The 25646-nt window shown below is 62.6% G+C and overlaps 1 protein-coding gene across 1 annotated transcript; it reads left to right on the top strand.

Annotated features, from left to right (window-relative positions):
* The first annotated feature begins 3677 nt into the window (after positions 1-3677).
* On the top strand, positions 3678-10147 carry AQP8 (aquaporin 8). The gene is made up of 5 exons (XM_075719233.1): positions 3678-3934; positions 6447-6573; positions 7440-7654; positions 9618-9752; positions 10105-10147. Exons 1-5 carry the CDS (start codon positions 3678-3680, stop codon positions 10145-10147), a joined length of 777 nt encoding a protein of 258 aa, XP_075575348.1.
* The last annotated feature ends 15499 nt before the right edge of the window (positions 10148-25646 follow it).

The following is a 25646-nucleotide window of genomic DNA, read 5'->3' as shown; positions in this document are numbered from 1 at the left end:
CTCGCTTCTTACATGTTATGGAAAATGCATTACGCTCAAGAGTTGTAAGTGCAGGAAAGTCACAGTTCAAGGTAAACGTAAGAGAAACCCAACGCCACCTCTGCCAATTCACGATGATAAATGCAGATCATGTGCAGTGCTGCTGTAAACCTTTGACTGCACGGGAGAGTCCAGGCAGCCCTGAGCGTGCCAAGACGCTGCTGTTCCCTTCAAGCCTTGGTGGAGCCCTCGGTCTGGAGCTCCTTGCTTTCCCCATCGTCATCTTGCCGGCGGTGTGACTTTCTGACCACGCTGAGCAACGCAGGTTCCTTTGTCTTGCACGCTCTTCTGGCACTTCTCAGTGTAGCGCAGCTTGAAAACCTCAGGTAATTCCTACATGGCTAGTTTGTATTTTGCCCGCCTGCCCTCCCACGCTGCCAGGTCCGGTTCTGCCCCTTTGCTGCGTGCTGTTGCATGGAGCCAGAGATGATTTGGGGATGAGCCAAGTGAGCGCTTGGCCTCGTTTATCCATCAGGAGGTTCGGGTAGGATTTATGCGCTTGAGAGCACTTTAGAAGCCACAGCTGACAGGTGCTGAAAAAAATCGTTATTTTATTGGTTTGGTTTTGTCCCTGTTTTTTAGGTTAACTTGAATTACATGTGGGGAGCGTTATTTTCTCTTGTAGCCATCCTTGCACAGAGGCAGTGGTTAGAGAACAGCAGCGTTCCCTGGACCCCAGGAGGAAAGGCAAGAAATTGCCAACTGAACGGTTCTGCTAGTGGCACATCAGCCGTGGCCCTGCAAAAAATGTCTCCTTTTCCCTAATCTTCCAAAACAAATCAGTCAGGGTTTTGCACAGTGCTGAAATTTCCCGAGCCGGTTTCCTCCAGCAATTTTTCCGTCAGTTCCACGTGGCAGACGTGGGATGCCCAGGCAGTGCTGGCTGGCATGTGGTGTGGAGCCGCTTGGCTGGAGCTCCTGCCGACGGAAGAAACACGTTCCCTCAAGATCATGCTTCTGTTTTGTTGTTTCAGTCCCGTGCTTAGTAATAATTAATTCCTTTGTTGCCTGAATGTGGAGCATCCTCTAGAAGGATCAGGCAAACATCCCTACTCCCCGAACAATAATGGTAAATGTTTAAAAGCCAAGGACGCGGAGTTAATCTTCACTTTTGGGCTGTGACCTCCCAGTGCTCCGAAGCCGTCGCTCCGCTGGGAGACATCCGCAGCAGCCTGTAGGGCCGCGGTCCAGGCGGGATGGCATCGCTGTCGGCAGCGTTCCGGCACCGTGTACGCGGCACCAGCGCCTGGAAGGGGCCGTTCTGCTGCCTCTGCCCTGCCCGAGGAGCAGCAGAGCCGGGCACTGGCTCCGGGGCTTCCCGGCGCTGCCGGCGATCCGGGGCAGCTCAGCTGCCTCCCAATGCACCCATGCCATGCGAGCATCATTTGTACTGAGAGCTGCTGGTAAGAAGCACCAGCTGAAATCTGGATGTGTGTTACATTTCTCTCTCATAATAAATGCCCTGACAAATAAATGAAATCTGGATTCTTTTTGCCCGAGTTAAAATCCCTCCCAGTGAAAGCGTCATCTGGTTGGGCTGGGAGGCGCGGTGGCAGATGGATTCGAGGTACCTGTTGGAAACCTGCTCGAGATCACCGTGCTCTGCGAGCTGATGAGATCAAGTCAAGGATTTTCCTGTTCCACAGCTCCCTGCAGGGCGTTCGAAGAGGAGCCCCGAAGACCAGCCAACCCCACCACTCACTCTCCGTATTCCTGTAATTTCTATAACCTGCTGTCAAGATCTTTTGTGTGTAGGGAACAAGCTCCTGGGAGGGGAAATGAGCTGACAGAGGCTCATTTAGAGGTGCCTGAACTGGGATTCCTTCGTAGCTCTGGCCTGACCCTCGTCTGGTGTGTGGCCAGCAACAGCCTTCCCTGGGACAGGCAAGTGGAAATTTCCTTCCCATCCCCAGTGTCTTGTGAAAACATCATAAAACATCCGTGGCGTTCTTTACCCTTGCTTACGAGAGGGGAAAAAAAAAAATATCTATAAACCCCAATCCTTAATTACCCACCACAAACACGAAACGCTGCAGGCGATTGCTCAAGGCGGTGCAATGCCGCAGCGGGTGGGTTGCATCCCCGCTCAGACAGCGTTCACGCTCCTGCCGCTCGGTGCGAGCTGCGCTGCGGGGACCTGCGCGCTTGCAGCGCCGGGGCAATCCCTGCTGCGCCCGCGGCTGCACGGGCGGTGCGGTGCGGTGCTGCCGGCGTCCCCTGCCAGGCTGCAGCCCCCCGGCCGCCACCCCTCGCCTGCAGCTCCGCAGCCCCTGCCGTGGCTTGAATCTGCCCTTCCAGGCGGTGATGCCTTACGGGGTGCGGTGGGCATTTGGGGAGGTTCTGTCTTAAGTATTGGATCAATGTCAACTTTCAGAGCTGCCGGTGCATGCCTAGGAAGCCTCGCCAGCAATCTTGTATCTGAGAGCAGTGCAAGGGGGATACAGACCACCAGCGCTGGCTGACCCTGCTTTGGGAGCTCTGGGCAGGACGTGGGCTGAGGTTTAGAGGAATCGGCTTTGACTGTGGCTCAGGCAGGCTCCTTTGGTAACGCGAGGCAAACCGGACACTTTACCTGCTCTCTGGGGTCTGTAGGAAGAGGTTCAGCGCTAGGTCTCTCTGTGCTGATGCTGTCTTTAAGGATTTGAAGCCCCTTAAGTGTTACTCTGGTCACACAAAATAAATCCCATGTTTGCCACGTACAAAGGTACCAACATCCGGCAGTTTTAGGAGGACGCGCCTGCCCTCCACGCCTAACCCCAGATGCTGCTCCAAGTCCTGGGCTGGCTCCGAGTCCTGGGCTGGCTCCGAGGGGCTTCAGTTTGCATCCCCTGGACGCCCTTTCCCGAGGTGCAGCCTTCCCCCCTGCTCCTCGTGCATCCCCTTCCGCGCACGTCTCGGGGCTCTCGATCGCACCGTGCCGGGAAGGGCTCTGCTCTCTTGTGTTAACGCCCAGGCGTAGACTTAATTAGAGAGCTAAGCCTTGGCCAGGTGTGATTTTTCATGAGGTTTTTCCCTCCCCAGAGCTATGTAAGCCATTTCTCGGGGTGCTGCTGGATCCGTGCGTGCCCCCGTGCACGCGGTGCCGTCGTCCTTCTGGCACGTGCTACCTCTTGGCACCACGAGCAGGTAAAAGCTGCCCAGTGAAGCAGGCCAGCTGGGCTTTGCACAGGTGCCAGCACTCCGGGTATCTACATGAAAGGAATCATGCCCTGAGTCTTGGCAGAAAACCCTAAAACAACAACAACAACAAAAAAAAAAACACGGGGAAAAAAAAAAAACCCGAAGCCTTGAACCAAGGTACGGCAGTGATAAAGAGCTTTTATATTCCTGGGGGCTGGCCTATCAGCTTTTATTGCCCCCTTCTTTAGTTTTTTTTTAGCAATGCAAATCCAATCCATTTTTTAGAGCCTCCCATCCGCTACTTCTTCATACAGGTCAAGGGGAGCCTGGCAGCCTTTCAGCGGGACAAGCGGGGTGCTCCTCGAGGGTCCTCGTCCCTGCACCAGGACCCCTCAGAGACCTGAGCGGGCGGCCGGCGTCTCCAGCTCCTCAAGCCCTCTGGTCCGCAGCATCTCCTCGATCGCGCCCACGGGACCGGCTGCCACCGGGGCTCTGCCTGCTTTGTTCCAGCCCCACTCATGACCACTGGCAAGTCCAGTCACCCCCTCGTGAAGGAGGCGATGGTGGACGTCGACATCAAGTCAGAGTCCTCGCAGCCTCACTGGTACGAGCGCTACGTCCAGCCCTGCGTGGCTGAGCTGCTGGGCAGCGCGCTCTTCATCTTCATCGGCTGCCTCTCCGTGGTCGAGGATGCGGGGGGCACGGGGAGGCTGCAGCCCGCCCTGGCGCATGGGCTGGCCCTGGGGCTCACCATCGCCATCCTGGGAGACATCAGGTAAGGGGGGACCTGGGGCTGCACGGGCTCCCCCCACCGCCTCCTCCGCTCCCCCTCGCCGGGGGCGGCATGGTCCCTGCCCGGTGCTGGCATGGTCCCTGTCTGGTGCTGGCACGGTCCTTGCCCGGTGCCGGCACGGTCCCTGCCTGGTGCCGGCACGGGTCCCTGCCCGGTGCTGGCATGGTCCTTGCCCGGTGCCGGCACGGTCCCTGCCCGGTGCTGGCATGGTCCCTGTCTGGTGCTGGCACGGTCCCTGCCCGGTGCCGGCACGGTCCCTGCCCGGTGCCAGCACGGTCCCTGCCCGGTGCTGGCACGGTCCCTGCCCGGTGCTGGCATGGTTTCTGTGCGTGGACAGCAGATGCTCGTGTCTCCCCTCAGGCTGCCTTTAGGATCTTCCCTGCCCAAATACCCATGACCGCAGCAACGCTGCGCTGCCGTTGAGCCCCTCGGTTAACGCCATGGCTGCTTAGGTGGTGGTCATCCCTAACGCCTTGGCTTTGGGGGAGTTTGCTTGGCTTTTGATTGCAATGTTTTATTTTTACCCCCCTTTTAATAAAAATGGTCAAAGCTGAAACAGAAGCATTGCTTTGGAAAGCTGAGATGTTTCCTTTTAAAAGGACGTCAGAATGAAAAACTTTGACCCGAGTATGCTGCTCCCCTGTGTGTTTTCAGGTGGAAAATTTGGATTGCATTTACAAACGGTTTCAATTCCTCAAAAGCAACATTTAGACAAACCTGCTTGTTGCAAATGGTGTCATCTGACGCAAAGATATAGATTTATCCTGAAGGGAGAAGCTGAAACAGCCCCTGTGGAGTTTCAGTCCCTTCTCTCCGGTCGGCTCCGCGCAGCCCGGGGACAGGGTGGCTCCGGGCTGTCCCCGCTGATGCGCCGGGCTGGGGCACAATCGTCCCCCGGCCGGGGAGGGTGGCTCGGCCACGCTCGTGTGCGAGCCCTGGAGTCCAGAGCCAACTGACTGATAATTTGTCAGCGCCTCATTAGGAGGGGTAACGCCACGGGGTGAGGCTTGTGCAATCGGGACTCAGCGACCCGGGGTGCGTGTGCCAGCAGAGCCCAGCTGGACGCCCGCCGCACCCCGAACCCTCGGCATGGTGAAGCCGCGGGCCAGGGGAGCAGCACGGGGGGGGTTTGTGACGAGGGGCTGCGGCGGCTTCTCGGGGGTCCCCTGTTAGCTCTGAAGCCAGGAGGAGCCGGCTCAGGGTCCTGCGCGGGGAGATGTTTTAGCCTAAAGTCAGGTTTTAGAGATTTGCATCCGGAGCGGCTGGAGAGGAGCCCGGCTGGGGATGGGCGCTCGCTGGCCGGGCTGCGGTGCATGCCGCGGGTGGGTGGGTGGGTGGGTGCTCTGAGCGGGGTTCCTGTGCGGACAGAGCCTCCTTCAGCTCCCAGGCTCCCACCCTTCCCGGGGGCATTTGCAGCCAGAGCCCCGTCCAGCCGAGATGTTTGCTAGCCTAAACAGCACATCTTCTTGCTCTCACATGACGGGTCTTTAATTACAGCTGAAGAATAAGATGTAATTATAGTTCCTAGACACTCTGACTCATCGCCCTCACCAGCAATTATTATTAGGGCTGATCGGTTATGAAACTTGTTCATTAATGCGTGTCCCGTGGTAATCTGTTTTAATTAGAAGGTATCCGAGTTTGTCTTGCATGTGGTCTTCAAGACGACTGATTTATTTAGCCCCTGTAACGAGGCGAGCGCCGGCTGCCGCCAGCCCTTCCCGGGGCCGTGGTGGGCAGCGCGCAGGGATGCAGGGAGACGCGCGTGCCTTGTTTGCGTCGAGCAGAGGGAGATAAACCCTGAAAATCCCAGCAGAGTCCAGCGGTGCTGGTGTGGCCGGGAGGTGGTCTCAGCCCTGCCCGACAGCGCTTGTCCCGTTCCCTGCCTTCCCGGGACGTGTGTCCTGCCCTGCTCTGGCCGTGCCCCTCCTGCCCGCCAGCAGCAGGGATGGCTGCCATCAGCGCGTGAAGGGAAGGACTTTCCTCCCCGAGTCTTTGCCCCCCGAGGAGCCGCTCCAGAGCGCGCTGGTGGCCGGGCTGTGCTGCAGCCACAGGCAAAGCTCTCGCTGGAGGGGTCAGCGGCGTGACCCCCCCGGAGCCGGGTGCTCCACAGCCCGTGGCACCCCGCAACTCCGGGAGAGACCCCTTCTCCTGCCTCTGCCCCGGCACTGCTGCGCCTGCTCCTGGAGGCACCTGGGGGGCTCCGGGGACCCAGCCCCAAACCCTGTCCCTCAAACCGCCCCACGGCAGCTCCTGCCCTGCCCGCGCCGCGCGAGGGGTTGGGTATCCAGCGTGAAGATGCTGCCGCTTCGCAGCAGTCGCTGCAGGGAAAGGAAAGGGCTGGGTTCCGCTCTTCTGCAGCGCAGCACGCCTTCCCACGGGAGGTGAAAAAGCACTGTGGCTCCAGCCCACGGCGACCGCAGCGCTCGAGCCCCCAGGAGGGAACCCCGTGCTGGGGGCGAAGCCCCGGCTGATGCTCCTCTCTCCTTTGCAGCGGAGGCCACTTCAACCCCGCCGTCTCCTTGGGCGTGTGGCTGGTCGGCGGGCTGAACATCATGATGCTCATTCCTTACTGGGTCTCCCAGCTCTGCGGAGGGATGATAGGAGCCGGCCTGGCAAAGGTACGGACACCCGGGGAGTGCCTTTAACCAGGGCTGTCGCTGGGGTGCAGGGACTCCCCCTGCTCTGCCGGAGCTGGCCTGGCCAGCCCCCGCCTGCTGCCCAGCCCCGGGGTCTCCAGCAGCAGCCGCATGATGGGGAGGGCAACGGGGGCTTCGTGCACCGGTTCTGCACGTCGTTAAGAGCGCTGCTTTCTCACGAGGCGACACGGCTCGGAGCTTTGCTGCGTGGGTGTGGGGCTCGTCTGGTGCTCGGGGCCAGGGTGCCCGGTTCCTCCTCCCAGGTCTTTCACGGTCTGACTGCAGGACCCGGACACTCGCCCCCCGCTGCGGGCTCGGGTCTGGCAGTGCCATGCAGATGTGAGGGTGCCGCCTCTGCACGGCACTCTGGGGCCTGGCTAATTAATTCTCGATGGCAGCTGTGCTCCAGAGGTTTGCTACAGAGTGCTAATTAGGCACGGAATGACGCGCGGTGCCTCTGCAGCTCCGGCCACTTTCACGCACGGCGTTTGCCCGCACGTCTGCTCAAAGCGCTGTGCTGTGAGGTTGATTTACCTTTGGTGCTGCCCATTCCCAGCACCCCGGCACCCGCACCCAGCAACACGGTGCCGCTGGGCTGCTGCAAACCCCTCGGTAGCTGGGTGAGGCTCATCCCGCTGGCTCATTATCTTGGGAGACGCTAAGAGCCTTTGCTAATGAGTTTATATTTGCCAGGCGCTTAGGGCTGGCTTTCAGGAGGAAAGTGATGAGATTAGCTCCTCTTTAACCTGACACTACGCCCGCCCACGCTGTCCTGACAGCGAGCACATATGCCAGTTAAAGCCCACAATATGGAGCGTGCAGGGCACAAACAGGGCTCCCCCGCGCAGGCCGTGGCGGCGAGCGAGCGGTACGTGAATGCCAGCGGAGGAGCCTTCAGCAGTATCACGGGCGACGAGCAGATCCCCTCCGTCCTCGTGGGCGAGATCGTCATGACCGCCTTCCTGGTCCTCGCGGTCTGCATGGGTGCCGTCAATGGGAAGACCAAGACGCCGCTGGCACCCTTCTGCATCGGCTTCACGGTCACGGTCGACATCCTGGCGGGGTGAGCTCGCGAGCCCTCTCCCCGTGCGTGCTCCCACCGGCCAGCCGGTGCCATCTGCTCCAGCAGCCGCTGTCACCGGGCAGGGGACCTCGAGCAAGGGGTCAGGATGGGACCACGGGCTGCGGGGCTGGAGCTGGTGCTCAGAGCTCCCTGCGGCGCTGGCATCAGGGCTGCCCTGCTCCCCCCCGGCCGGCACGGCAGCTGCTGCATCCTGCACCAGGCAGGGGAGAGTGCCCGTGCCTGGGGTGGGATTGGGATGGGGTAGGATGGGATTGGGATGGGGTGGGATGGGATTGGGATGGGATGGGGTAGGATGGGATTGGGATGGGGTGGGATGGGATTGGGATGGGGTAGGATGGGGTAGGATGGGATTGGATTGGGATGGGGTGGGATGGGATGGGGTGGGATGGGATTGGGATGGGGTAGGATGGGATTGGGATGGGGTAGGATGGGGTAGGATGGGATTGGATTGGGATGGGGTGGGATGGGATGGGGTAGGATGGGATTGGGATGGGGTGGGATGGGGTAGGATGGGATGGGATTGGGATGGGGTAGGATGGGGTGGGGTGGGATGGGGTAGGATGGGATTGGGGTGGGGTAGGATGGGATTGGGATGGGGTAGGATGGGGTAGGATGGGATTGGATTGGGATGGGGTGGGATGGGATGGGGTAGGATGGGATTGGATTGGGATGGGGTGGGATGGGATGGGATGGGATTGGGATGGGGTAGGATGGGGTGGGGTGGGATGGGGTAGGATGGGATTGGGATGGGGTAGGATGGGATGGGATTGGGATGGGGTAGGATGGGATGGGATTGGGATAGGGTAGGATAGGGTGGAGTGGGATGGGATTGGGGTGGGGTAGGATGGGATTGGGATGGTGTAGGATGGGATGGGGTGGGATGGGGTAGGAAGGTGGTGGGGTAGGATGGGATTGGGATGGGGTAGGATGGGATGGGATTGGGATGGGGATGTGCCCCCTCACAGCACAGCACAGGGCCTGCTGGCCAGGGCAACTGAGGAGAGCCGGGCACGCTGCAGAGGCTGGCGAACGAGCCCACTGGCCCCTCTGACAGTTTTGGGGAGAGGTGCTGGGCGCAGCCCGGCCGGGTGCAGGAGAGGCCGGCGGCTCGAGCCCAGCGCGTGGCACTTCAGGCAGAGCAGCCTTGAGTCCCTCTCACGGGCTGATAAAACCGAAAGGCTGCCGGGGTGATGTTTGCTGTCGGAAGCCCTGAGCAAACAGCAGAGGCTTTATCTGGAGCCGTTCCTCGCCGCGGGTCCTCGCGGCCGCTGGAAACGCTGCCAAGCTCAGCCTCGGTGCAGGCAGGCATTTCGGGCCAGCGGCCCTGGGTCTTGTGCCACTGCAATCAGATAACGAGCGCAGGCGATTATGAATGTTAATGGCTTGTTTAGTTAAGGCAGTGCCCCCTCTAGCGGGATTCAGAGCTCTTATTTAAACACTGCACAAACCTCGTGTGCAAATATTTATCTGTTGCAGTTTTCTTTAATCTGTAAACGCTATTGTCTCTCCTGCCCCGCTCCGCTACCTACACGTGGCACGGAGCTTTCCCTGTGTAAAAGCTCGGCTCCCGGTAAGCCCCAAAATAGACTCGGCGCTCATGCTTCCACCCCGCGCCAGGTTTTCCCCGCTAGCTTGCAAACGCTGGCGAGCAAAGGCAGGTGCCTGCCGGTGAGCAGCGGCTGCGGAGCTTCCTTACGCTGCCAGGGCGAACCGTCCCCGGGCACCGAGCAGCCGTGCCTGGATGGGGGCCGGGGTGCTCCAAGCCTGCCGCCCACCCAGAGCAGGGCCAGACCCCCAAAAGGAGCCCTGGGAGGGGTACGCTGCTGCCCCTGGCCCGGCACCCCCTCCCCACCCTGTGCATCGCCCTGTCCCGGCAGCGAGGAAGACGAGCGCCAGTCTCGAGTCCCGCAGGGCTGACGCAGCCGGTTTGTTCCCCTTTCAGAGGCGGTGTGTCCGGAGCCTGCATGAATCCTGCCAGAGCCTTCGGGCCAGCTCTGGTAGCAAACTACTGGGACTATCACTGGGTTTACTGGGTAGGACCCATGGTCGCTGCCCTCCTTGTCGGCGTGCTGGTGAGGTACGTGGTGCCCGCAGCGGTAAGGAGAGCGGAGCCGTGCAGGCTGACCCCCGGCTTTCCCACCCTGCCGCTCTGCCCTGCGCGCTGCCTGGCTGCTTCCCCGCTCCCTGGGTCAAGGCTGCAAGCAGCCGCTCCTCTGGAGCGATGTCCGAGGGTCGGAGACTCCTTTCCCTTCTTCCCATGAGGACAGGGCGACAGCAAAGATCCAGCCTGTCTCCAGATCCACGTGTTTGCTCCATCCGTGCCTTCTTGCGGGGCAAATCCAGGCTTGGGCTGGTGCTGGGTTTCTGTTGCACGCTTGCAATGGCAAAAACGCTAACCCCGAGTTTCTCTCTCTTTTACCTCCCCAAAGGCTCCTGATCGGCGACTGGACCATCCGCCTGCTCCTGAAGTGATGCCGGGCGCGGGGCCGTGTGTGTGCCGGTGTCACTGACGCTGCAGGCAGCCGGCGCGGCTCAGCACAGCCGGCGTGAAGGCCCCTGCCCCTGTTCCTCACCATCCCACCTCCCCTCTGCGCCTGCCAGGCAGCCCGTGCTCGGGACATGCTTCACTCGCCGCTGCAGGGACGATGGCAAGCAGCCCAGCCGAGCCAGGCAGCCCCGTGCTGGCGGCAGGGCCGGGCAGCACCGCTCCCACCCCGGCGCCCAGGGCTCTGCCAGCCCCTGCCGCGGCCGCAGGACCGGCTCGCCGAGAGCATCCTTGGACCCGCACCAGCGCCCAGGAGGTCCCAGCCTCCCCTGGCATCGGCCGTGCTCGGCGTCCATCCCACCGGGGCTGTGCGGGTTGTCTGCGGCAGCGGGGAGCCCGGTGGCCTCCGGGGTGGGCACCGCTGCCCCGCGCACCGGTGCGTGCGGCTGTGGCTGGCAGCCTAGTGCCGGGCTGCTCTCCAGGAGCCTCTCCAGCTCCCTGGGGCAGACGGTGGGAGCTGCGGGTTCCCAAACACCCTGGGAGGAGCCCGCTGTAATCCCGCTAAGGTGGCAAGAAGCTGAGTCAAGCAGCCATGCCTGGGGACCGTGCGGCATCGCTCGCCAGCGCTGACACTAATCGCTTTCTAACTTCATGACATTAATTCCGAGGCCCGATGCAGCTAGCTCGCTCTGCCCTGGCACGCACCGGCGGCAGCTCCCCAGCCCCGAACGCAGCGGTGGGTGCTGCGAGGCTCCGCGCCCTGCCCCACGCCAGCTCCTGCATTTGTCTCCCGCTTGAGCATCTCTGCTCTCCCTCCAGCAGCTCCCTCCTCAGCATCCAGCCCGCAGGGAGCCCGTGCACGGCGGCATGCATTCTATGATTCTGTGATTCTATGATTCTATGATTCTCCACGGGAGCCCGCTCCCCAGCTCGTGCCATGGGTCGGCTCCTGCCCCTCGCGCAGGTCCAGGACGATGCCCGGCGGCTCTTGCCTGTGGCCTCCCCGCAGGGAGGGCGACGGGAGAAGGAGCGTTGGGGGCAGGCCCATTTCTGTCCCCTCTCAGCGTCAGGAGGGCCAGGGGCGAAGCACCGGCTGAGAGCTCGGGGTGGGTCTGTCCCTCCCCTGCCAGAGGACGAGTGCAGGGGGGCGAGGGGGCTGCCTTGGCAGAGGGAGCCCTGCCACGAGCCGGAGGAGCCGGCAGGAGGGTGATGGAGCTGTGTGGGCACGGGGAGAGGAGCCAGCGCAGCAGCTTTACGTCAGCTGCTAGCCGTCCCCTCCGGCAGCTCTGCCCTGACTCATCTGCGGGCTCCCCAGCCTCCCCCGTGGGGGGGTTCAGAGGGACCCCGTCCCCACCGCTCGCAGGGCTCCTTGGGTGGTAAACGGGCACATGAGTGTCGTCGCGAGAGCTCCCAGCCCCGCAGGGAACCTGTCGAGTTCCCTGGCTTGAGTCACTCCTAATTTTGCAGACTTTCAACTCGGGAAATGCTTTCCCACGTGCGGCTCCGAGGCGCCCCCGGGCTGGCCCTGGGGAAGGGGCTGTGCTGGGAGAGCTGTGCCCCCCGCAGTGGGGCCGCCCGGCCCCGGGGGCTCCCGTCTGGAAACGGGGCTGGAGGGCAGGGGCAGGTGGGAGCGGGAAGGGGCCAGGATGCCGTAAGCAGGAGCAACAGCATCCTCCCAGGGCCAGCACCGGTGCGCAGGGCTCCGGCTGCCAGCGGGTCCGGAGGAAACCCCTGGGCAGAGCAAGCGCTTCCGACCCTTCCTCCTGGGCTGCTGCACGCAGCGGCCGAAAAGCTGTTGCTGTGGCAGGGAGGACGTTCCCGGCACCCTGCTGTCCCCGTGGGGCTGGCAGAGCCCCCCGCAATGCCACCTCTCTATTTTCAGCTTGCTCGCTTTTTTTTTTTTTTGCCCCAGCCCGGGAGGTGACCCACACATGCAGGTGCACACGCACAAAGACATATTCTTTTTAGAAAAGGACAAGGTTGTAGAGGTGCTGAAGTGAGGAAATGCCAGAGTTAAAGCACCCCTGACTCGGGGCGTGCGTGTTTGCCCGCATCCCTTCCCGCAGGCAGCTCGCTCGCCGGGCCGGGCAGGGGGACGCGGTACCCCGGGGTGGGCGGCGTGGGCCCAGGTGAGCCGGGGCACAGGCAGCTGCTCATTCAGGAAGGAAAATGATGCAACCAACAGGAGACAAATAGCATGAAGATGTCACTAGGACGGTTGTCACGGCAACGCCACCAAAAATGCCAAACCAAGCAAGGAGGAAAGTCGCTGCTTCCTCCCCAGAGGGACCCTGGGGGGCGCGGGAGCGGGTGCTGGTGGGAGCTGGGGGCTGTGAGGAGCCGTCCCTGGGGACCCCAACCTGCGCTGGCCCCTGCTCGGGGCGCAGACCCTGCGGGAGCGGGGCTGCAGGCAGCTGCCGCGCTCGGGCACAACGGGAGCCCACCTTCCCCTTTCGAGAGGAAGCATGGCCCCACGGCGCCGCAGGAAACACGCTTGTGGCTGCAGCTGCCTCTGCACCCGGCCGCCTCCCTCCCGCACCCCGGCTCCCTTGTGCACCCCGGCTCCCTCCTGCACCCCAGCTCCATCCCACACCCCAGCTCCCTCCTGCACCCCGGCTCCCTCCTGCACCCCCGGCTCCCGTCCCCGCACCCCGGCTCCCTCCCGCACCCCGGCTCCCTCCTGCACCCCGGCTCCCTCCTGCACCCCAGCTCCCTCCTGCACCCCGGCTCCCTCCTGCACCCCAGCTCCCTCCTGCACCCCGGCTCCCTCCTGCACCCCAGCTCCATCCCACACCCCAGCTCCCTCCTGCACCCCGGCTCCCTCATGCACCCCGGCTCCCTCCTGCACCCCGGCTCCCTCCCGCACCCCGGCTCCCTCCTGCACCCCAGCTCCCTCCCGCACCCCGGCTCCCTCCCGCACCCCGGCTCCCTCCTGCACCCCAGCTCCCTCCTGCACCCCAGCTCCCAGGCCCTTCTCCCGGCGGGAGCGGGCGAGGGGCCGCGGTCCCGCTGGAGCAGGGACACTGCTCGCGGTCCCTGGGCGCAGGCGAGGGGGCAGGAGGTGGGGGATGGCCCGTGCATGGCCACGCGTGCTTCCCTGTTTTGCCGTTGATGTGTTCAGCACATTCATCTTTAATTTGTCAGGGTGACTTTTATTAAAGCATCTGTAATACTGCGTTGTTTTTCCCCGAGTATTATTAAAGAGCTTAATTTATGCTAATTAAATACCAATTAACTTCCAAGCACTTAATGTGCTTTAAGGACATAAAATACATCTCATTCCCATTCGATTACATTTACATCAGGCCTGGCCATGGGTCTGCACCGTGTTTTTATCGGCACATGGATCTGCCGCAGAGCCGGGACACTGCCTGGTGTTTTCCAGGTTCTTCGCGCCCGTTGGGACAGAGACGTCGCTGAGGAGCCGGGCAGGCGTGGGGCAGGCGTGGGGCACCGACGCGGCGGGTGCCTGCACCTAATGGGGCCATAATTGCCGTGGTTTGGGGCTGGCGAGGACGTGGACGCTCACGCCCCTGCGTGAGGAAGAGCCCGGCGGGAGCCCAGGGCTCCGCAGCAGCCGCCGAAGGCTCTGCAGACGCCGTGCAAGTGCTCGCCCCGGTGCTACCGGCCGTGGCTGGCGGCAGCGCTTTGGGGACACTGGGAAAAAAATCTGGGTGTGCTCTGGGAACAGCATCAGAAGGATGTTTGTCTGCCCCTGTATCTGCCCGAGCCCCTCCTGCCCTCACACTGCGGCTCTTTCACTCTGGATAAACACCCTGGTTAAACATTGACGCGGGGAGAAAGCCGCGCCGCCGGCTGCGGTCGGGCTCCCCGGTGCCAGGCCACCCGCCGGGAACAGCCGCGTCTTTGTCCAAGACAGGAGGCTCCCACCGACGCCCCGAGTGCCGAGGGACGGACACCGAGCCGGGCTGCTCGCTCGTGGCCCACGTCCCGCAGCGGAGGAGCCCGGACCTCGGCTTGCGGCCCCGATTCGAGCTGGGCCCCCGGCCGCCCTGCCCCACGGTGTTGTGCAGAGGCGGGGTGGGATGCAGCCCCGTAGCCCGCCTGGGAATGCCCCGTGGCCACGGCTGCGCGTGGCCGCAGCCCGGAGTGCAGCGGTCGGCAGCCGGGTCGCTGCCGGGGGGTGGCAGCTCATCCCCGCTGCCGGCGGGAGCGGGGTGACTTCTCCTGGCTGCGTGCGGGGGGCTGGCACCCCCGGGCAGGCAGGGACGAGCCAGCCGGGAGGGAGCTCTGCTCTCCCGGGCCGCTCTCTGCGATCCCAAACACCGGCGCAGCAGGACTGAGTCCCTCACCGCGGGAGACGCGGCTCCATCGCTGCGCCGATGCCCGAGCACCCCTGAGCTCGCCTCCGGGAGAGGGGCACGGCAGGCGGTAGGGAAAAACGGGCCGAAGCGGCAATAACTCTGCACGTCGGCAATAACCAGACAGCAGCGCTCGTGACAAGAAATCACCGGGGCCGTGAGCCCAGCGAGGAGCCTCGCCGGGTGATGTTTCCCTGCCCGTGCCAGGCTCACAAAAAGCTTTTCATGCATGGGCAGAACAACACCTCCCTGTTCCCCTCCGCCCGCTCGCCTGCCACCCCGGACCCCATGGTCCCAGAAAGAAGGACCCCCCAGATTTTTTCCCTTCCAGATTCCCCTCTCAGAAAGGTTAGGGGTGTCTGGCAGCGTGCGCCCCAAAAGCCTCCTCCTAAAATAGCCGCATCCCCGAGCAGAGGCAGCGCATCGGGATGCCAAGAGTTTGGCTGCGGCGAAGTATGATGGATGAATGCTTTTTGGAACATGCCCCGTGAGAGCATCTGGGAATTCTCACTTTGCTCTGCTGCAAAGTTTTTCTTTGCCAATCTACAGCTGGAAAAATCACAGCCTTTAAAAATAAAAGGTGATTTAATTCTTTTAGCTCATTTTGGCCATCGGGCGGAACCGCGGTGGCTGCGGAGGGCGGATGCAGGCGGCAGCGAGTGGGGATGGCTGGGGGCACCGGGATGCTCTGCCCGTTGCCAGCACCCACCGGTCGAGGCTGGACCGGCTCCCGTGGCACCGACCTGCTCCTCGGCTCCCTGGCACCTCCCGGCACCTCCCGGCTCCCTCCTGCCTGCGGGAGCAAACTGGGGGACTCTGGCCTCAGCCTATGTAAAAAAAACCCTTCAAAAAACATGAATTGCACTAAAATCTGGATGCAGGCAGGGCAGCGGAGGGACCAGCGCAGGGATGGGGCAGGTTGCAGACCTTTCGTGACAAAGCCAAGGGACGTGCAGCCGCCGGACTCCTCCGGTGCTCGTGGGTGCTAGAGGAGCCTTGCAGGGGAGGGTGCACCCAGGGGGGCACCTGCAGCGGCGGCCCCGCGTGAGGCGCTGCGTGGGAGCAGGGAGCGGCACAGCTCCTGCAGCCCTGGCACCGCCGGCAGCGCCGAGGGAGCGGGCAGGGCGGCCGCTGCGCTCGCAAGGCTTCCACGGAGGCTCGTAATTTGGCTGGCACGTCTCTTCCAGCCTACCCTGCACTCATCTCCCGGGTCTCTGCGCGAGCCCTCAGAGCACCCTGCTTGCCGCCCCCGGGTGCCGGTGCCACGGGGAGCTCCCGTGGGTGCTCGCTGCCGGGTCGGGGCGTCCCGGGGGCGAGCGCGGCGGTGGCTGCGTGGGCGCCGGCACGGGGGTGCGAGGGACGGCGGAGGTGGGCGATGACGTGCGGAGCCGGTACCGCGCGTGAGCTGGCATCTGCATGTAGGAGACGGGGACCGAGGCGATGGTAAAGGGAGTGGGAGTCTAAATGTATGCTGGGGAAGCTTTTAAAGCCGTGCCATTAGCGGGGCCCAGGCAGTGCAGGCACGGGGACGGGCTCGTGCCCTCCTGGGCTCGGATGGTGCCCGTGGGGCTGGGGGACGCGCCCCGAGGCCTGGCAGCATCCCTTGCTGCTGTGCCAGGTCCCTCGCCGCCGTGCCACGTCCCTCCCTGCCGTGCCACGTCCCTCCCTGCTGTGCCACGTCCCTTGCCGCCGTGCCATATCCCTTGCTGCCGTGCCACATCCCTCGCCGCTGTGCCACGTCCCCCACTGCCATGCCACATCGCTCCCTGCCGTGCCACATCCCTCGCTGCCATGCCACGTCCCTCACTGCCGTGCCACGTCCCTCACTGCCGTGCCACATCCCTCACTGCCATGCCACGTCCCTCACTGCCGTGCCACGTCCCTCACTGCCGTGCCACATCCCTCACTGCCATGCCACGTCCCTCCCTGCCGTGCCACATCCCTCACTGCCGTGCCACATCCCTCACTGCCATGCCACGTCCCTCACTGCCGTGCCACGTCCCTCGCTGCCACGTCCCTCGCTGCCACGTCCCTCGCCGCCATGCCAGGTCCCTCGCTGCTGTGCCATGTCCCTCGCCGCCGTGCCACATCCCTTGCTGCTGTGCCATGTCCCTCACCGCTGTGCCATGTCCCTCGTTGCCATGCCATGTCCCTCGCCGCCGTGCCACATCCCTCACCGCCGTGCCACCCCGCAGCGCTGTGCCAGCCTCCACTATATTTACTGTGCAGCCCCAGAACCAGGCACAAACGCCAGAGCAGCCTCCCTGCCGATTAGCACATATGCAAAGAGCACTAACAAGCATCACCACCACACGCAAAGCTCTGGGGGCTTCTGCGAAGGACGGCGGCAGGAGAGCTGGGGGTGTGTCATGGGGGTGCCCGAGGACGTCCCCAGCTCTGCTTTTGGGGCCCAACCGAGTGGTCCCAGACTTGACACCAGCAGCAGAGCGGGACAGGCCCTGGAGCACAGCTGGTGGAAGGGAAATGGGCAGGAGAGGGGCTTATCCCCCCACTTTCCACCCCCTGCTTCTGCTTCTATTCCTCATTTTATTGATCTTTAATTCTTCTCGCTGTCATCAGCAGCCCACTCGGGCTCCCCGGAGAGGATCCGGCACAGAAATGTTCCTCCGGGGATGGAGCCCGGGGGACGGGGTGGTGCGGGGGCCCGGGACCCCCAGAGCCCCGCTTCCCCCCGCTGCCGGGGGAGCCGAGCCGCTCACGGCAGCAGGGGCTGCACCTCCTCCCCGCACACGGCGACGTTCAGCCTCGCTCCCCCCACCAAGGTGTTTCTTTACCCGGCATCACTGGAGCTGGAAGGATTTACATTTTAAAGGGTTTTTTAAAATCGGTTTGGATAGATGTTTATTTCCAAGGGTTTATTTTTTTTCCAGCTTTTGCCGGTTTGAATGTTTGTGGAGAGGAAATAATAAGCAGAAACCACCCAAGGCAAAGCCTCAGATCACGAATTTGTGCTCATGCGAATGTGATGAGAGTGGAAGTCCAGGTTCAGACACGTCACTCCTGACCCTCACTGTCAGGCTTGGTGCGGGTACCGGCGGTGGAGGTGCGTGAGCCGCCTGCGGTCCCGCTCCCGGGGCCACGGGGCCCCTCTCCACCCCACGGCGTGTCCCCAGCACCCCATGGTTGCCGGTGGGAGAGCGGCTCCACTCCCCGGCAGCAGGGCCACCACCTGCCCTCCACCCCTGCACCCAGCGCCAGAGCCGGCACAGGCTCCTGGTCACCATGGAGACCTGGGAGGAGGATTTTGAACCATCTTAGAGAAATTTCTGCCCCCCCCCCCCAACCATGCACTGCCTGTTCTCTTGCTGGGCTGCAGCTTTGTGCTGCCCAGCCCCACGCAGGGGCTGCAGAGCCAACTGCACGACCCCACACATGCCCGTGCGCCCCGTCCCCATCCCCGTCCCCGTCCCCGTCCCCGTCCCCATCCCCATCCCCGTCCCTGTCCCCGTCCCCATCCCCGTCCCCGTCCCCGTCCCCATCCCCATCCCCATCCCCGTCCCTGTCCCCGTCCCCATCCCCGTCCCCGTCCCCATCCCCATCCCCGTCCCTGTCCCCGTCCCCATCCCCGTCCCCGTCCCCGTCCCCATCCCCATCCCCGTCCCCGTCCCCATCCCCGTCCCTGTCCCCATCCCCATCCCCATCCCCATCCCCATCCCCATCCCCATCCCCATCCCCATCCCCATCCCTGTCCCCGTCCCCATCCCCATCCCTGTCCCCATCCCTGTCCCCATCCCCATCCCCGTCCCCATCCCCATCCCCATCCCCGTCCCTGTCCCCATCCCCATCCCCATCCCCATCCCCGTCCCCATCCCCATCCCCATCCCTGTCCCCATCCCCATCCCCATCCCCATCCCCATCCCCATCCCCATCCCCATCCTCCTCCAAGGTCAGCCACAGCCGAGGTCGCTGGTGCTGACCCATGGGCGCTGCCAGGAGCGGGCAGCGTGGATCCCACCGCAGCCGCGTGCCAGCCCTGGGACGGTGTCCCCTCGCTGAGACGCGGGCGCGCTCTCGACATGGGCTACAGCTGCCTCCCGGCCCCGTGGCGGGGCTGCCAGCCCAAGCAGGAGGGCAGCTCCCCAGCGGGCTTGTCACCCCTGTCACCCCTTCTGTGGGACGCTTCGGTCCCTTTTCGGGACTTCTGTCTGGATGTGCACCCTTCTGCCTTACAGGTGGTGGTGGGGGGGGGATGCCAGCACTGCAGGACCACCGCCAGCCTTTGGGCAGGAGCCTTCCTCCCCGGGCAAGCAGGGAGCAGGCAGGAACCCCCCAACCTGAGGTCAAAGCTGGCAAAGGGATCGCTGCCCCGGGGCACGGCCCCGCTCCTCCAGACCCCGTGTTATGCCGTTGTCCCCAACACGGAGATTTGCCCACAGCGGCCGATCCCGATGCTGCCGGCAAGACCCCGAGGAGCGGGTTTTGCTTCAGAAACAAGAGTTTCTGTCGCTCTTTGCTGGGTTTCTCAGCTTTCAGAGGATATCAAGCCTCCGTTTGTTTTTTAGCGGCGAGGAATCAGAGCAGCGGGGCTTGCAGGCGTGGAGGTGCTTTGGCTGCGTATCGCCGGCTGTGCCGACGTCGGAGCGAGAGGCGGGAGGGCGAAGGAGCTCCCCGGAGCAGCAGGACGGGCTGGAGCAAAGGCTCGGCGGAAGGGGAATGCTAATCAGGTTCTGTGGTGGCAGCAGCCAGAATGCTGCACAATAAATAGCCATTTTAATTACTGCACAATATTTACAAGACTGCTTCCTCATTTGGGAAATTAAAACAAATGCTCCACCAAAATGATCAACATTGTGCAGAGAAGCACAGGGCTGATAAAGAGATACATTGGCTGCTAATGAAAGAGTAATTGGCACCTTGGTGCCGGCGGGGCTCCCTCCTCTTCTTTGCAACCGCGGTGCGGATGACGGCGAAGGGCACCGCAGCCTCGCCAGCGCCCGGGCGAGGTGGGCAGCGGGCCCCGTGCCGGTGTCCCCGGCCAAACCGCCCAGGCCTGCGGTGGGAAGGGGCAGGAGCCTTCGGCAGCTCGGACCCTGCAAAAAGAGAACACGTGAAGGCTGGGCAGAGGACGCTGAGCTGCAAAACGCCTGTCAAAATGCTCTCTGTTGTAGACATGGCACTTGGGGCCATGGTTTAGTGGGCATGGTGGGGTTGGGTTGATGGTTGGACTGATGGTCTTAGAGGTCCTTTCCAACCTTAATGATTCCCAGTTTTACCTTCATTAAAAAATAATCCAGCCACCAAGCCAGGAAACATGAAATTATTCCTCTCCCCTTAATTGGTTTAGTGGTGGCCTTGGTGTTGTTAGGTTAATGGTTGGACTGGGTGATCTTAAAGGGCTTTTCCAACCTCAACGATTCTGTGAGTCTACGATTCACATACGTGGGTTTCTCCCGGCTGTGTCCGTCTGTCCTGGCTGCTGTTGCCCCCCAGCTCTGCCCACTTTGCTGCCTGGCCCCTGATGTTCTTTCCCAAGTACAGGGCTGGGATCATGTACATGCTGATTTGGGACTCTCAGCCTTGATTTAAGGAAAAAATGGAGACATGGAGAAAATCCCAGCCCGAGGGGACTGTTCCTGGGGGGCAGGGGTGGACCTTGGGTACCACACCCCCCCCCCAGGCTGCCCCTTCCCCTCCCCCCCGTGCTTTCCTCAGCTCCTTTCCCCTTTTCTTCCTTTTTTTTCAATTTTTTTTTTTGCAGCGCTCCCGTTGCCATGGCAATGGTGACATCCCGAGTTGGGCGGCGCTACCAGGCGGTGTGAGAGAGCCCGTGTCTACCCGAGGCACCCGGGACACGAGTGGGGGGTCCCATGGGTGGGGGGGTCCCATGGGTGGGGGTCCCACGGGTGGGGGTCTCCCGGGGAGCACTCTCTCCACAGGCGGTGGCAGGGCCGGGGGCAGTGGGTCCCCCCGGCCGGCGTTCCCGGGCGCCCAGCGCTGCCCATCCCCTCTCCCGCACTAATTCCACCCGTGGCAGCAGCTTTCCCCCCCGGATCGTTACAGCAGCTGTGCTGCCCGGCAAAGGCAAAGCAGGCTGCCGGCGCGGGCAGCGGGGTGCGGAGAGCAGGCAGGGCACCCCCAGGCGCTGCCGCTGCTGGGATGCATCAGAAATGGGTCAAGCAGAAGGCTTCCAAGGACATTTGAGAAAACAGCGGGATTTAATTTTCTCCAGGTACACGCTGACAGTCCGGCAAGTCGTTTCAGGGGAGGAGATTCTCCCTGGAATGAGGCGGGGCGGGGGGAAATGGCAGGACAGCCCTCGCGATGCCAGAAGTTCGTTTCCAAAGGAGCGCGCGGGATCCCAATGGATGTGGTGCAGGCTGAGCTGGGAGCACTGAGGATTTCTCCTTTCCAGGAGCGGGCAGCCCTGGAGCAGGGAGGATGCCTGGGCAAGCCCAGGTGACATCTCGAGGGTCGTGCTCAGACCCCGGCGCTGCCCCGGGGGCTGCAGAAGCACCCGGATTTCACGGAGAGTTTGGGAAGAGGAATACAGAGGGAGAGCTGGGGCGAGCGGCTGGCTCGGGGACCGCTGCCGAAGCGCAGACCTTCCTCCTGCGCCACTGCAAGCGTGCCCACCGCGCGCCATCAGCATGATTTTCACCTGAGTGCGCTACGGCAGCTCCCGGGCTGGGTGCAGGGAGCGGGTCGGCCACGGCCTGACATCCCGTACACGGAAACGTGTAAAAATCCTCCCGAAGACGGGAGCTGCCATGGTACTTTGTGCCCCTGGACCTGTTGCTCCCGGGTCTCGGTGGCCCTTCCAGCTGCCTGCAGGCAGGGGCTGGGTCGGGCACCGAGGAGCTGACGTCCAGCGCTCCCGGCTGCTGCAGAGCTCCCGGCTCCGAGAGGTGCAGGAAGGAGCGGAGGAGCCGCGGTCGGTAGGGAAATGCCAGAAAACAATTTACAGCTTCCTCCAGATGGCAACCGGTACGATCTGGCTAACAAACACAGATGAGCAAGCGTAAGGGAGGGATAAATAAACCTCGCAGCTCATGGAGTAAAACAACCTGCTGCGATTTACAGCAGAAAAATCCCACTCGGCCAGCGCTGAGCTCCCTCCCTTCCCTGCGCCGGGGCTGGCGGCGTGGGCTGCTGGGCAGGACGCGGGGAGCCGGGGGACACGGCAGGGCAGCCTGGCCAGCAGCCCCCCAGCCCGCCGCCCGGGGGGATGCCCTGGGGGCAAGCGAAACCCAGCGGCAGCTGAGGCGCTGCTGTCCAAAACCCACATCGAGTCACTTACTTAGGAGTGAAAACCTCATGCAAATGTTTTCCATTCAAAAATTCTTTTGATTTCTAAATTAGTAAAGCAGCAAGTCCTTCTGGGGGATTTTTTTTTTTTTTTTGATGATACATTTTCAAATATTTCTGGAAATTCATCAACAGGTAGGTTGCTCTCTGTTTTCAATTTTTTTTTTAGTTCGTTGCTTTTCCTCCCCAGCTTTGTCTGGCTTGAAACATTTGTGGTCTGAGTGGTACCGTGAGGTTCCACAGTGCCCCACGCTGTGCAGAGCAGAGCAGCCTGGCTGCAGCTCCGGCGCTGGAGTCCCGAAGCCGTCACAAACCGGAGCTCGCTCGCCTGCAGCGGTGCTGCCGGAGGGAACCCGGCTGGAGAGGAGCCACCGAACCGCGGAGACGCGATGCCAGGGCTGAGGATGGCAGCAGCGCCGGCGGTAAGGCTGTGGACAGGCTCCCGGGGCCGCCGCTCCTCGGAGGGAAGGCGCGGCGCCTGGGCCACAGCTACAGCAGCCCATCAGCGATGCTCCGGTGACGCAAAGCTGCGCCTGAGGATACGGAGCCCGGCAGCCGGCGGCGGGGGGACGTGTCACCTGGGGTGGTCTCAGCCAGGCTCCTCACCCCGGCAGGCACAGCGCCCGGGGAAGGGGTCGGTGGCATCTGAGCGGTGGCACCCACATCCTTCAGCGGTGGCAGCGCCGAGTGATGCAGCGTGCGCGTGTGCCTGCGTGGGCTTTCGAGGGCGAGGCCGCTGAGAAGGCAGAGGCACCAGGCAGGAGAATCCCACGGGTGGGGGAACGAGGAGGGAAACCCACGTGTCCTGCTGCAAACCCTCCGTCAGCCTCCCCTGCGCCTCTGCTCCGCCAGCTCCGCCGCAGCGCCCGGGCACGCTCCCGCAGCTGAGGGGTCGGGGAGAGCGGCCGGTGGGACGCCGGGGGACAGCGAGGCGGGATGCCAGCACCTGGCCCACAGCTCCCGCCTGTGCGCTCGCCTTCAAGCTGGAATAATCTCCAGTGGAAAATAACACGAGATAAGAGCGGTGAGAAAAGGCAAACCCCGCCCTGAGCTAACGGGAGCTCTGTGCTTTATCACAGGCTTGTTATTGCTGGGAAGTGGCCGGACCAGCTGGAGAGACGGCGGCCCGGGAGCAGAGTATGAGCGCGATGCTTCGGCGGCATAAGCCGAACCGGACCCGTGCTCTTTTGCAGCAAACAAGCAGGGGAGAGCCGCCCGATTTTCTGTGAAGCATCTGTGCGAGGGGATTTACGTGCTCAGGGCGTGCCGGCAGCGACGCCGGGATAAGCCGGGGGTGGACAAAGGCCAAAGCCATCATAGGAACGTCTATGTGAGGATTTCCGTCTCCCGGGATGTCAGGCACCCGGGTGACAGCATTCTTGAAGAAACAGGCTCCGGAGCATCCCCCGGCACAGCCCGGACCCGCAGCGGGACCCGTCCGGGTTCTGCGGGCCCAGGGTTTGCTGGCTCGGAGACAGTGGCTGTAAGGGAAGAGGTTAATGGCTCAGCCGCGAGGAAAGCCCTCCCAGGCAAAGCTTAATGAAGAAGTCACTGTGCTCCGGGATCAGCCCTGTGCCTGTAACTGAGCCGCATTGTTATTTAAATGGAGCTCCTTGCGGGGCTGGGTGAATAACTTCGCCGTCAGATGATTTTTCTGAGCGCTGTGATGAACCATGGATATAAAACCAGCCATCCCTTGTGAGGAGGAGTGCTGCAGAGAAATCCAGCTCCTGGGGGATGGCAGCTGGAGTTTGCCACGGCACAAGCAGAATTATTTTGCATCCCGGAGGAGGCAGGTGCTGCAGCCCCGTCCGGAGAGGTGGGAGAGGATTGCAGGGGCCCGGTGGCACCACCGACAGTGGTGGGTGCACGGCACCTCTGCTCCCCGCTGCTCTGCCTCCAGAGCCGGGCTTAGTGCCCGGACGAGACTGATCCTGGGAAAGGGCGAGGGGCGAACGGCCGCCTGGCACTCGGGGTGCATGCGCGGGTGCAGGGACCGCATTAGTGCGGCTGGATGGGAAGGTGGCCGTGCATCAGCTCGAGCCCATCCCTTACGGCTTGGTCTCGCCGTGCAGTTTGGGTCGCGCTTTTATAATCCAGCAGAAAATTTAAGAGCCGTCCTTATCTCTGCACGTTGCTGCCCTGCCATCCTGAGCCCGGAGCCCCCCTTGGCACACAGGCGAGACCCACGGAGGTGGCGGTGCCGCTCGGGCTCCTGCCGCCACGCTGAATTCGCCCGGGCGCTAACCCAGCTTGGAAGGCAGCGGGAAATCCCCACCGGCTTGGATCAATAGCAAGAAGTAATGACCACTTCCTACCTTACAGTCGCAGGACAGGAAAGCCACTTATCAATCAAATGGCTTTGGAAACAAGCAGCAAACCGCCAAGGATTTTACCACTAACTTTGTTTAACCAACTGTGCAGGAAGGCGTTTTGATGTGGGCCATTTCTGGGTACATGAAACAGAATTAATTTGTTCTCCCTGAAAGCCAACAGACAGGAATATGAAATATTTAAATAGCCTAACCATGTTTGTGATGTGCCGAACCACGCAAGTACCCAATGCGCGACTGCGCTTTCCGCGCGTGCAGGTTTCACTCGGTTCCTGCAGCTTTTTGGCAGGTTTGGTGCCTGTGCCCCTTGCCGCAGCGGGCGGAGGGTGTATCGCCGCGGGGCAGCGAAAGACACAGGCTCTTCTTCTCATTTATTCATCTGCAGCGTGCTTTGCCTTGAGGAGGGATGGCAGAAACGTTGGTGGGCCTGCAAAAGAGCAATGCATTTGCACAAGCCCTGAACACCACGCACTGCAAGTCTGCACGCTGAGCCAGGAACCGGCTTGCTTCTCCAGCTCTGCCCCACTGCCCCTCACAGCCTGGCAGCTCCCCGCTGGGATCTGCACCCCCAGGCCGTCCTCGCGCCCCATCTTGCTCTTGGGTGCCCATGAGTCCCGGGCAAAGGAGCACAGACAGGCTGGGAGCCTGGAAACGGGGCATGAGCTCTGCTGCTGCAGGAAACCGCGTTCTCCGGTGTGATGGGGAGGTGCTGTCCTGCCTGCTCTGCCCTGGGCGGATGGAATCGGGGTGGATGGAGCCCTGTTTGACAACCACTTTTTATTGCAGTGCCTTCACTCGCTCGTGCCCTCCTGCCCCAGGACGGCTGGGTGGAGGGTCAGCACGTGCCAGCTCTGCCAGCTGAATAACCCGCGCTCTGGGGACCGTTAGCGATAACATTTCTCGGCTTTCTTCGCCCAGGTTTCCTCCTCTCTGCCCAACGCACCTGGGCGTCTCTGCTGCCTGTGTTTGAAACCTCCCCTGGGTGAGCAGAGGTGCTATGCGGGGCTGCGGCCGGCCGGAGCCCGCAGCGTCCCCCGGCAGCCCCGCCACCGCGGGCAGCGGTCCCCAACGCCCGCGGCGATGGCCCTGTTCGATTCCCCTCCAGCACATCCACGCAGACCCAGAGCAGCCAGCCATTCGGCATCTGCACCGCCGGACCAAAACAAGGGTGCTGAAAAAGTCGGCTGGGGGTAAATGAAAACGAATTGCTTTTCATGCTGGAGGTTGGAGCAGCAGCTGTTCCAGCCCGAGCGCCGCTGCCCGGCCGTGCCTCTGCAGCTCCCCGCATCGCTCTCCCCGCCGCCGGCCGCTGGTGGGGGTTTATGTAATGCTCAGGCGCTAACGTTTGGGCCGCTTTGTTTTCACACAGCGGCTGGCTGCGAAGGATGCTCTTGCCTCCGGTGGGTGTGTAACTAGGTCTCTCCTCACATGAACGCAGCTTCCCTCTTCCCCGCTCCGTCCTCTCTGCACGGAGGACGTGAAGCATGCAAAAACTGTAAAAGCAGAAAGGGAAAAACCAGCGTAGCTGTCGTCGCCCTGCTGTGGGCGGGGGTCCTGCCCCTCGC

The sequence above is a fragment of the Pelecanus crispus genome, chromosome 11 (assembly GCF_030463565.1).
Source record: "Pelecanus crispus isolate bPelCri1 chromosome 11, bPelCri1.pri, whole genome shotgun sequence".
NCBI lineage: Eukaryota > Metazoa > Chordata > Aves > Pelecaniformes > Pelecanidae > Pelecanus > Pelecanus crispus.
This window is presented reverse-complemented; position numbering and strand designations above follow the sequence as displayed.

What these genes read in the sequence shown, in the direction of transcription:
- AQP8 (XM_075719233.1), top strand. Translation starts at nt 3,678, where the DNA reads ATGACCACTGGCAAGTCCAGTCACCCCCTCGTGAAGGAGGCGATGGTG. An exon ending in ACGGTCGACATCCTGGCGGG is followed by an intron (nt 7,655 to 9,617) that starts GTGAGCTCGCGA and finishes TTCCCCTTTCAG; the next exon opens with AGGCGGTGTGTCCGGAGCCT. An exon ending in CTTGTCGGCGTGCTGGTGAG is followed by an intron (nt 9,753 to 10,104) that starts GTACGTGGTGCC and finishes ACCTCCCCAAAG; the next exon opens with GCTCCTGATCGGCGACTGGA.